This window comes from Lutra lutra, chromosome 4 (assembly GCF_902655055.1).
Source record: "Lutra lutra chromosome 4, mLutLut1.2, whole genome shotgun sequence".
Lineage (NCBI taxonomy): Eukaryota > Metazoa > Chordata > Mammalia > Carnivora > Mustelidae > Lutra > Lutra lutra.
Window position 1 is genome coordinate 170538186 of NC_062281.1, and position 11834 is coordinate 170550019.

General features: G+C 42.4%; 1 protein-coding gene across 1 annotated transcript in view; it reads left to right on the forward strand.

Moving 5' to 3' along the window:
* The window catches only part of PSMB2 (proteasome 20S subunit beta 2), a 32707-nt gene extending 22010 nt beyond the window's left edge, over positions 1-10697 (forward strand). Inside the window, exons 4-6 of the mRNA XM_047727598.1 lie at positions 6504-6666; positions 8151-8200; positions 10464-10697. Of these exons, the coding sequence (XP_047583554.1) occupies positions 6504-6666; positions 8151-8200; positions 10464-10571 (321 nt within the window). The 3' untranslated portion in view covers positions 10572-10697. The remainder of the gene's footprint in view (positions 1-6503; positions 6667-8150; positions 8201-10463) is intronic.
* Positions 10698-11834: the final 1137 nt, after the last annotated feature.

Here is an 11834-nt window from a genome sequence, read left to right on the forward strand (position 1 = left end):
AATATACAAGGAGTTGTGTGTGTAAGAGTTGGAAGGGGGGAAATGCTCTACCTAACTTGAGGAAAGTTTGTATGTGTGTGCCGTCTCACGCCCAAATACACAAAGTGGAACCAAGCGCAGTTCCACTGGGCACAGGTATTAGGAAGTCCATTTCAATCCCAGGAAGAAGTGCACGGGAGATGTGCTTATTGGCTAATTTCCCTGACTTAAATTTTATCCCTTTTTACAACCAAAAACGGGGGTGATTTTATTGGTTCTTAGTGGGACATCTCGATATTATTTATCTAGTCAGATCTGTTAATAATACAGTCATATCCTAAAAGTACCCGTCATAGTGGTGATTATGGTTATAATAACTAATCTGTATTTTTACTGTCTAACAGGCATTTGCATTGGACACTTTACATTTACTGTTATTATCCCTGTTGTATAGATGAAGAAATCTCAAAATGACTTAAAGCTTTCCACTTTAAAATAACCTTATGTCATGTATTAGGGGCAGGGGGAGGAGAAGAGGGAGAGTGAATCTTAAGTAGGCTCCTGAGATCATGACCTGAGCTGAAATCAAGAGTCAGACACTTAACCATCTGAGCCACCCAGGCTCCTCTCATAGATTTTTTTATAAATATTTTATTTATATATTTGAGAAAGAGAGCACAAGCAGGGGGAGGGGCAGAGAGAGAAGAACAAGTGGACTTCCCGCTGAGCAGGGAGCCCGACACTGGGCACACTGGGCTCGATACCAAGACCCTGGGATCATTACCTGAGCTGAAATCAAAAGTCAGATGCTTAGCAGACTGAGCCACCCAGGCACTCCATTGTGTATTTTTTTAAAGGGAGGAAAAGATAGCACATTTGTCATTTGTCTAGCATTGCCGACTCCCCAAAGAAGCAAAATTTTGGTGGTACCTTGTTTTAGAAGCTAAAATTCATTTCGTGTTACCAGAGTGGTGCATTTAAATTTTTTCTTTGTCTATCAATTAGATATAACTTTAAAACTAAGCATTTTGGTGTTTGCTAGGCTGTTGGGCAGAGAGTGTCTGATCTAAATATTTGGATTCATTTATTGGTCATCTGGATGTTTACGTTAGTTCAAAACTGTGTTTAATATTCAGTCCCAGCCTATATTGTGAAGGGTGCCTTGACATAGAAGATACAGTTCTTGCCTTGGGGACCTCATAACTTTGTTTCATTACCTAGACTTGCTCTCTAAATAATTAGAATAATGGTAACAGCCAAAGACTAGATTATATCATGACAGAACAAGGATTACTTTGTAAAGGATTCCATTTCGCTAGAATAATTGGCAGATTCTCACCGGGAATGCTGATCATGAGATAGAATGGAACTGATGAAAAAGCTGGAGGGGCACCTGGGTGGCTCAGTCGGTTAAGCAGCTGCCTTCAGCTCAGGTCATGATTCCATGGTCCTAGGATCAAGTCCTGTGGCGGGCTTCCTGCTTAGCGGAGAGCCTGCTTCTTCCCCTCCCTCTGCCTGCCACTCTGCCTACTTGTGCTCTCTCTCAATCTCTCAAATAAATAAATATATATGTACTATATATATATTTGTGTGTGTGTGTGTGTGTGTGTGTGTATCATCTTACCAAAAAAAAAAAAAAAGGTAGCTAGAAAGTGAGGCCTGGCACTCAGGTGCACATATCTATAGCAGCGGAAACAGCATGAAAGTACTTAATAAATAAAGTACTTTTATTTATTCTCCAAGTCTACGTGTAAGGTTTGTTTTTGTTTGTATTTTTTCAGGCTTCCAGAAAATCTCTAGGTCTCCAGGTCTGTGATCAATCTCAAGATAGGTTAGGGTAGGTTCACTGTGAAGTGGGTATGCTCTAAGTTAAGATGCTTGTGAATGTCTTTGGCAGTGAATACAGTCACCACGAGGCCCCTGAAAAGAGTCTGGTAAGGGGAGAGGAGGAAACTGTCATTTACTGCATTTCTCCCATGTGTCAGGCAGTGTGCTAGGCACTTGTTATTAATATACCTCCATGTCTCTTTATGAAGACACATATGCTAGGAGTAGGTGGGCTTCTCCTGAGTTCTTGTTCTGTGTATTTCATGGGCACTGTGAACTGCATAGATGATTGTGTTTCTCTAGTGATAATTTTAGCATTTATCAAGTCTTTACTATGTCTTAGGCACTATGCTTACTGTTTATATGCATTATCTCTTTGAATCTTCACCGTAGCTCTTTTGTGTAGGTATTAGCCCGTTTTTAATGAGAAAACTAAAGTTCAGAGAAGTTAAGTGACAAGCTTTTCTAAGACCACACATTGGTAAGAGAGCCAGATTTTGAACTCAAGTCTGTGTATAGTGTAACCCAGCAATTTTTTCCTAAGATACTTATTTATGCTATTATTTTCCCTTTGTTCAGTTCTGTATCTGTATCCTTAGTTTTTCTTTACTTAGCAACCCATGTCTGAAGGGAGGTAGAAAGAGAAGGACCTAGGAATCTAGCAAAAAGCAACAGCGTGTGGACATTCAGAGAGATGCTGGCAGTCTGTTTAGACTTGAGTGAATTCTTGGAAGTAGGACCTACCACTTTCTGACATTTGTTTAGTGATTTTCCTCATCTTGGGATACTAGGCATTAGCCACATATAAATTAAAATGTGTAATGCTTTCTGGTATGATTATTACTCAGTCAGCAAATATTATATTGAGTGTGTACTATATGCTTACATATCATTGAACAAACCACACATAATCCTGCCTTCATGGAGCTTATAATTGGCATAAATATTTGAATATTTGTATTCAATACAAATTATATTGTATTTGTAGCTTCCACATAAGTATTTCCCTAAACACACCACTAGCAGTCACACATGTGTATGTGGTCAGAATAGCACAAAATTGAAGGGCTTGGAATTTGTCTCTTTCCGGGACAGTGGTAAGGATTCGAGAATATGAGGGGCTATAACAGTCAAGAAACCCATAACTATGGCTTTGTCACTTTGAACACCATGATTCTCAGAGGAGCAGGAGTGACAGTATACAAGACTTTATTTAATTTTAAAAAACTAGTGTGAGCCAGAGATCTTCGATGGAGCATTGTCAGAAGAATTTCAGAAACTGCCAAGTTGTTACACAGATGTATTGATTTAATTAGTCTAGATAACACCATTTATTTATGCTTAAGCATCTCACACTTGCAAAAGTTGGTAATTCAAAGTCACACAATAATTTGTGAGTTATCTTCTCTACCACGTATTGTGGCTTCTGAATACTGACTTTGACGAGTGCATGTATCAGATGCTTCAGCATAAATAAATGATATTATATAGACCAGTTAAGCAATACAGTTTGCTTTTGAAGTTCCGTTGATACAGTTTCATGTAAAAATCTTTTGGTGGTGGCCTTTAAAATCACGTGTTTTAAACACAGCGTAATCTATAATAGTGTAGACAAGATCATCCCTGGAGACAGAACATAATCCAGGTTCTGTTGCTTAGACTTCTTAGGGTAGCAGAGTGGATCCTTAACTTACCATTACAACTTGATAAAATTATTCTAGTTGACCAGATGGTGGGCATTTTGGCCTGTGAACAAAAAATAGAGTTAACCTCTTAGCGAAAAGATGAACTTTTTTTGTGATAGGTAAGAGAATTTAATTATGAAGTCTCTTGGGGAGGAAAACCAACTAGAATCCCCATCTCTGCCATCTCTGTCTTTCTCCCCCTGCCCCTTGTTCTTCTCTCTGTTTCCTCTTTGCTATTTCACTTTTAACCATAACAACATGAAGGTATTCTATGTCTGCCTGATTTTACAGTACTGTTTTCACACTTGGAAAAAAATTCTATTAGATATATATATATATATTTTTTTTTTTAAAGATTTTATTTATTTATTTGTTAGAAAGAGAGAGAGAGGGAGCGAGCATGAGCACAGGCAGACAGAGGCAGAGGGAGAAGCAGGCTCCCCGCTGAGCAAGGAGCCCGATGTGGGACTCGATCCCAGGACGCTGGGATCATGACCTGAGCCGAAGGCAGCTGCTTAACCAACTGAGCCACCCAGGCGTCCCTAGATATATATTTTTATCTCTAGCCAATTTAAACAGTTTTGTCTTTGTTGTTTAAAGTGGTAAACTACTGAAAGGAGACTGGGGTATGGCTAATATACTAAGAAATTTAGGTAGCATCTTTTCTTCCAGAGTTTGGGATGCTCACCTCTATTATTTTTTCTCACCATACTCCCTGGAAGATAGAAAGGGGAAGGATTAACTAACCCAGTTTTACACATACGGAAACAGAAGCTCCTAGGGGTTAAGTGTCTTGCCTAAAGTCAGACTTACTAAGAACGTAGTTGCAGAATGTGGCAAAGAGTTCTGGAGCCTGGCAGAGTGTAGCACACTGCCCACCAGGAAATGTGACAGGCAGGTAATTATTTTCTCAGAAGACTTGACTACTGCTGGTCAGTTCCTACTCCTCTCAGACCGTCCACCATCTTATCCCTAAGGCAGAACCTTGTTTGCAGTTTAGAGCTACTCTGTAGTATTTGAGAAATGTTACTAGGACAGCTGGCTTGGAGTTCCAAGTAAGTATATAATATTTTCATGTGTTCTTCTAACATGAGTTTCTTCAAGTGCCCATGTTAACCATTTTTCCAAGAATGTGAGATGTCACTTTAAAGACCACTAGCTGTTATTACTTGATGCTCTGTAAAAGGGTGTGTAAATATATTCAGTTTCATTTAATGTGCATTTAATTGAATATGTAACTTTAAGGATGGGCACATAATCTTGAGCAAGGCTTGCTCACTACCCACAGTGGCAAATGTAAGATGAAAAACACATTTTGCAGTGAAAAAGGAAGCTATGTAAAATGGGAGTCTCACCACTGATGCCTAGGGGCATAGACAGGGTGAATGTAACATGGTAAATGGCCCAGCTGGTGTAAGAGAAAAAAGCATCCATTTGGAGATGAAGAGCAAGGCAGACTTGGTCAAGGTTCTTTGTAGAAACTTGCATATTTAGGGGCACCTGGGTGGCTCAGTCATTAAGCGTCTATCTTCGGCTTGAGTCATGATCCCAGGGTCCTGGGATCGAGCCCCCTATCAGGCTCCCTGCTTGGCAGGAAGCCTGCTTTCCCTCTTTCTCTTCCCCAGCTTGTGTTCCTGTTCTCTCGAGCTTTCTGTCAAATATATAAATAAAATCTTTAAAAAAAGAAACTTGCATGTTTAGATTTGCTGATAATACAAAGAAAAGACACCTGTTAATTACTTTACATTTGTCTCATTGCTATAAATTACTTTTCAGTTATCTTAGGAGAGCCTTGTTATATAAGGAAAATATTACTAACATTTCAGTTAAATCTATAGTTCTTCTAGTATTTACTATATTTCCAAAGTTCTAGCATATTTTTGGACTTCCATTATTACTGTCTGGACTAAAAGTTTAGTGATTTGAGGGGTACCTGGCTGGCTCAGTTGGGGAGAACATGCAACTCTTGATCTAGGAGTTGTGAGTTTGAGCCCCACATCGGGCATTGGAGCCTACTTAAAATTAAGAATTAAAAAAAAAGTTTAGTGATTTGACTTAAATTTTTGAGACTGCTATCCTTCTGCATCCCATGAGTTGTTTCTTTAATACTGGGGCATATGGTCTGCCGCTTGAGAGTTTGGTCCCAGTGCCCAAACTGAAACTATTTTGGAAGCAGTGGTTGGGGCTGCTGCTTGCTTTAGTCTGTGGCATGACACTCTCAGAACGGTGTTTGTTGATTTCAGCGATTAGGACAGACGAAAGAGCACCGATGCTTTCTCTGCCTTTGAAATGCTTTTGTAACAAGTTCTTGTCCATAGGCTTCAAGAAGAAAGCAGTTTTGTTTTTGTTTTTTGTTTTTTGTTTTTTTTAATACCTTAAAGTGCTCCTAATGCTCTTCTGTTCAGAGAAAAGAAGCCAGCCTCCCTTTACCTCTTACCACACTCTTGGACCTTTAGATTTTTCTCAGTTTTTACTTTCATCATGATTTCCTTAGCTGGTGCTGTTTTCTTAATCAAGAATTGTAATGTTCCGGGGTGCCTGGGTGGCTCAGTGGGTTAAAGCCTCTGCCTTCAGCTCAGGTCATGATCCCAGGGTCCTGGGATCGAGCCCCGAGTCGGGCTCTCTGCTCAGCAGGGAGCCTGCTCTCCTTCCTCTCTCTGCCTGCCTCTCTGCCTACTTGTGGTCTCTGTCAAATAAATAAATAAAATCTTAAAAAAAAAAAAAAAAAAAAAGAATTGGAATGTTTCAGGGCACCTGGGTGGCTCAGTGGGTTAAGCCTCTGCCTTCGGCTCGGGTCATGATCTCAGGGTCCTGGGATCAAGCTCCGCTTTGGGCTCTGTGCTCGGCGGGGAGCCTGCTTCCCCCTCTCTCTCTCTGACTGCCTCTCTGCCTACTTGTGATCTCTGTCAAATAAATAAAAATAAAATCTTTTAAAAAAAAATTTGGTATGTTCTCATTTGTCATGGGAAGAGATGTTGGTGTTCCTGATTTGACCATGTCTTTCTTTTGCAGACCCCGTATCATGTCAACCTCCTCCTGGCTGGCTATGATGAGCATGAGGGTCCAGCGCTCTACTACATGGACTACCTGGCAGCCTTGGCCAAGGCCCCTTTTGCAGCCCATGGCTATGGTGCCTTCCTGACTCTCAGTATCCTGGACCGATACTATACACCAAGTAAGTTCTAGTGCACTAGGTAGGGAGTAGTAGCAGAGCCCCATCCTGAGCTGCTTCCTCATTTTGTACACCACCCCTTGGGCTTGTGTGGTCAGGGCTTGAGTAGAGGATGGATGGGGCCTGGGAAGCACATCCAGGTACCTTGTGGAAGCTGCTCTCCCTGCAGGGGAGAAGGGCTAATAAAAGTAGTCCCTTTCTGCCAGACAAAAGGAGATACTGCCTATGTCCAGAGCTGGGTTTTGTTTTGTTTTGAAGGGTGTGGGAGTAGGGAATAAGACTAATTTTTCAGTTTTTAAACTCACTTTGCTCTGCCTAGATGCTTATTAACATCTCAGCTATAAAGAACGAGCAAATAAACCAAGTGGTTTGTGTGTTTGTTTTGAGCTTGTGAGGTTGAACAGGTCCCTAGCATGACAACTGAGGATGTTTTTTGCTTAAAATGTGAACGCTTTTGAAGGCCACAAGTCTAGGCCCCTCCCTTGGTTCTTATCACCTGATGACTGACCCTCCTATAAGAAAAAGCTGGCTCTCTCCTTGTCGATAAACTGTCAGCTTGGCCAAGCTTTCAGCACAGGAATGCTTTTGTGCTAAGTTTTATCTTCTGACTCCAGTCCCAACCTTGGTTTTCGCCACCATGAGCAACAGGCACTTGGGATTTTTCACTTTTTACAGGCTGTAGATGCAGCACAGATAGCCACTTCTCTCCTTAAATTCCATTCTTCCCTGTCAGTACAGGAAAAATCTGACTCTTCCACTCTTTTTTTGGTGCTGTCCTCTCACTCAACCTTAGCCATGCCAGAGCTCTAGGCCACATCCTGAAAAGAATTAGCCTTGCCTCCTAGTGACTGTTTCTTGATTTGGCATCTGTCAGTAATACAGCTGACTTGCCCACCAAAATCACCACTAACCACCCCTGAAGCTGAACTGCATAATATGTCATCCCAGTTTGCCATGCTTCTGGACAGTTCCTTTGGCTCTGATTTTATGAGAGTCTCAGCCCTATCCTATGAATTCTCTTTCCATTGTTAAAGGGAGATCCAGCTGGGAAAGTAAGGCTAAAACTCGGGCCCTGTCCTCCCTTTCCCTGACTTGCAGCTGGCTAGGGCAGATGGAACTGATTTAAGCCCTGGTCTAAAAGGGGGGGTTGGGGTGCATGTAGAGGTGAGGGGGATGGGCTATAAAAAAGAGGCAAGCCGCTGGACTTCTCTAGAGGCAGGCCCTGGCCATGGGAGGCAGAATTCCGTCATGCTTACCCTTCTCTGTAGCAAATCAATTTGCAATGGCTTGTGGCTGCCAGAGCACTGGGTCTGGGGCATCTTCCACTGCATATGGAATAAGTTTATTGCAAACTAGAAGGCTAGGCATTTTTTTGCCATTTCCATTTGTGTGGCATACTGACCTGAAGAAGTTTGAAAGGTAGAAGTTGTGGCAGATAGACTTAATGGCATCACCTTGAGTGCATGGTCTCTTGTGTTCTCTTTCAGCTATCTCTCGTGAGAGGGCAGTGGAGCTTCTTAGGAAATGTCTAGAGGAGGTGAGTAGCTCCCACAGGATCCTGAAAGGAATGTTTATCTCTGTTTGCCAATATTGTTCCGTTCCTTGGTTGCATTTTTTTCTGATCTTTGCCAGAAGGTGTAATACTACCCACTAACCAGATGTGAAGTTCCTACCAGGTATAGAGTTTGGTGGGTAACAAGCTTAGTTTTTTCCTCTCCTGGGTTTCCTCTCATCAATGTCAGTTTTACAGTTTAGTTACTTGTTAAGTGGGGGTGGACAGGTTCATCCAGCCTAGTGGCTCTTAGATTTTGGTGTGTATAATCTAGGGACCTGTGGGGTTTTTTTGTTTGTTTGTTTATTTTTTGTTTTGTTTTTAAGCAGATTCATGACTATCCCACTCCCACCTCCATCCGCTTTTTTTTTTTTTCTTTTAAAAATTTTATTTATTTACTTGACAGACAGAGATCACAGGTAGTCAGAGAGGCCTGCAGAGAGAGAGAGAGAGGAGGAAGCAGGCTCCCCGCGGATCAGAGAGCTCACTGCGGGGCTCGATTCCAGGACCCCGGGATCATGACCTGAGTCGAAGGCAGAGGCTTTAACCCACTGAGCCACCCAGGTGCCCATTCTGATTCATTTGTCCTGGTGTGGAGCCTGAGTAATTGGCAGTGCCAAGTGATTTTGTTGCAGGTGGTAACTGGAACATACTTTACGAACTACTACTGCCCTAGACTTTATACCTGCTGTGTTCTTGTGCCCCCTGGAGTTGCCATACTGCCTGCTCTCTCACGGTGCAGTAGTCCTGGAGAGAAAGCCTTCACTGAGAATTCAGGAGGCCACAGAAAGCAACTAGGAAGCTTAAAGTGGAAGAGAAGGGTAGCCTTTAGTTTACGAGGCCAGGCACATGGACCCCACCCATTCCAGTACTACTCCTAAGAGTCTTTGGGGTACATATGGAGGATGAGGAGGAAGAGAAAGCAGCTCCCATAGGCATTTGAATTCTTTCTCTGTTTCTGTCGCCTAAGGATGAACTTGAATTTGTGGTCTGGTGAGAGAGTAGGAGGGTGAGAGCCGGGTGGGAGCATTGGGCATGATGTCGATTTGCCTCTTATACAGCCCTGTCATTTTCAGTCCACAGTGCCCCCTTCTTCCTCTTGTTTGTGAATCCCCTTTCCAAAGCAGAAGCTGAGAATAAACTCATGTGCTTTCTTCAATCATTCAGCTAAGAGGCTGTATCAGTCCAGTAGTCCTAAGTGTTACAAGGGGCCACTAGGGAGAAGTCACTGGCATATCAAGTGCTTTGAGACTTTATTCACCATGGATTCTCAGTTTGATCATTTAGAAACCCACATTTCCTTATTGTCGCCTTTTCTTGATTTTGCAGTTTGTTTCTGGGCATAGGAGCCATCAGCTAGAGGGGTCTCAGGAAATGGAATGGGTTGTTGTCGATGCCTAGTCCTCAGCTGTAAGAGGAGATGGGAAATATGGGAGGGTGGGCTTAGACCTGGGGAGGTGGGCATCTCTGGGATATGCTCCTAAGGGAGCAAATAGAGAGCTTTCTGCCTTCTCTCTGAAGACTAAGTGAGGTATCTGGGAAGGGTGGCCACAGAAGCATAGATTTCCTCCAGCTGTGTTCCTCAGCTATGTCTCTAGCCAGGTTAGTGGGGGCTGTGTGCTTCCACGCACCTAGACCACAGCTCCTTTGGAACAGCCTCTCAAGCAGAGAATCTTCAGAGAGTGCAGAGATGTTACTTTAATCACAGGTCAGCTTGGATTGCAGGAGTCAAGCAGGGGTTGTTCCAAGAGCAGGTCTGCCAACCTCCTCCCTCCCATTCCTCTAGCTGCACACACCTGGGCCTTATATAATGTTGGGGGGGCGGTTGACTGGAGCAAACTTCTGGGATGTAGGAGTACATTGCTTTGGTCCAAAGCTTATTCCTAGGGCAGTCACTCCTTTGTTGGCTTCACTACCTTGAGAATTTTAAAAAAGAAGTCCACGTTTACCAGACTGATTGGTAGCTGACTGTGGGGAATAGAGCCTTGACTTGTCTTACTCTTTCATCAGCTGAGTGACCAGAGACGAGCTCCCAGCTGCCTCTCCCAGTTCTTGCTCCCTGCCCCCCAGCTTCCAGCTGCAGTTTGGGCTTTCTTCGGTGTCTGAGGACTGACTGCCCCGGTAGAAAATAAGCCCACAAAAGCAGGAATTTTTATCTGCCGGTATGCCCAGTGCCTCAAAGAGAGCCTGGCCTATAGGTAGTGCTAAGTAAAGATTATTGACTGATTTTCTTCATGTCTCTCTGCAGCTCCAGAAACGCTTCATCCTGAATCTGCCAACCTTCAGTGTTCGAATCATTGACAAAAATGGCATCCATGACCTGGACAACATTTCCTTCCCTAAACAGGGCTCCTAACCTTACGCTGTCCCTCCCACTTGCCAGGGGACTTTTTTTGATGGGCTCCTTCATCTTTTCTACTCTTTTGACATGCATCCTTGACAGATGGTTAATTCAGAATAAAGCTAAATCTGGATAAATTGAGCTCTCTGGTTTGAGTCTCAGTTTACCTAATACCACCTCAAGACAGAAACGGAGAGAGGATTATCTGCATTGGACTTTTTGCCAGGACTGTTTCTCCCTCTGCCCCTTTCCCTTCATTAATGCTCTAATTGCCCTTTAGTAGCAGACAGCCCCACGTTCTGTTTCACTGCCCGTCAGGCTCTTCATATATCTTGCTCGCTAATGTCTCATTCCCCTAAAGCAGTGGTTCTTTTTGCCCCTAAGCTTAACATTTTAAAAATTAATTAATTTGAATAGGTGATACGTACACTTAATTAAAAAATGCAAAGGATACAAAGTAAAATGTTACATAGTAAGAAAATTATAAAGTAGAAGAAATTGCAAAGTAATTACATAGTAAAAAATATTTCTCCTTTCCCTATAATTTGATCACCTGCTTCCCTTCCCAGAAGAAACTTCAGCTACTAATTTTTTTTTTTTTTAAAGATTTTATTTATTTATTTGTTCAGAGAGAGCGAGGGAGAGAGAGCGAGCACAGGCAGACAGAATGGCAGGCAGAGGCAGAGGGAGAAGCAGGCTCCCTGATGAGCAAGGAGCCCGATGTGGGACTCGATCCCAGGACGCTGGGATCATGACCTGAGCCGAAGGCAGTTGCCCAACCAACTGAGCCACCCAGGCGTCCCTCAGCTACTAATTTCTTATCTATCCTTTAAGATCTAAGTTGTATATGTACATGTATAAAGCATGCACATGTATGCGTGCATGCACACACATATCCCCACTGAAAATATTTTTAAATGTTCTGCATATTGTTTTTTTCATTTAACACTATACTGGAGATTGTTCTATATCTGTGTGTGTGTGTGTGTGTGTGTGTGTGTGTGTGTGTGTGTGTGTGTACATATTCTTGTTGACAGTTTTGTAATATTCTATTAAATTGATGTACTATAGGCAGCTAACCAGATCCTGTTTTACTTCCTAATCTAGCTTTTTGGGTAATTACATGAATAATGTAGGTGTTTTTTGATTAGTGCTATTGAAACAGTGGTTCCTAACTGGATGTTTGTATCAGAATCACCTGGGGAGTTTTCTTTTTCTGGGTACATGATTAGGCTGTTCACCCAGATTCTTCTTCTTCTATTTTTTTTTTTTAATATT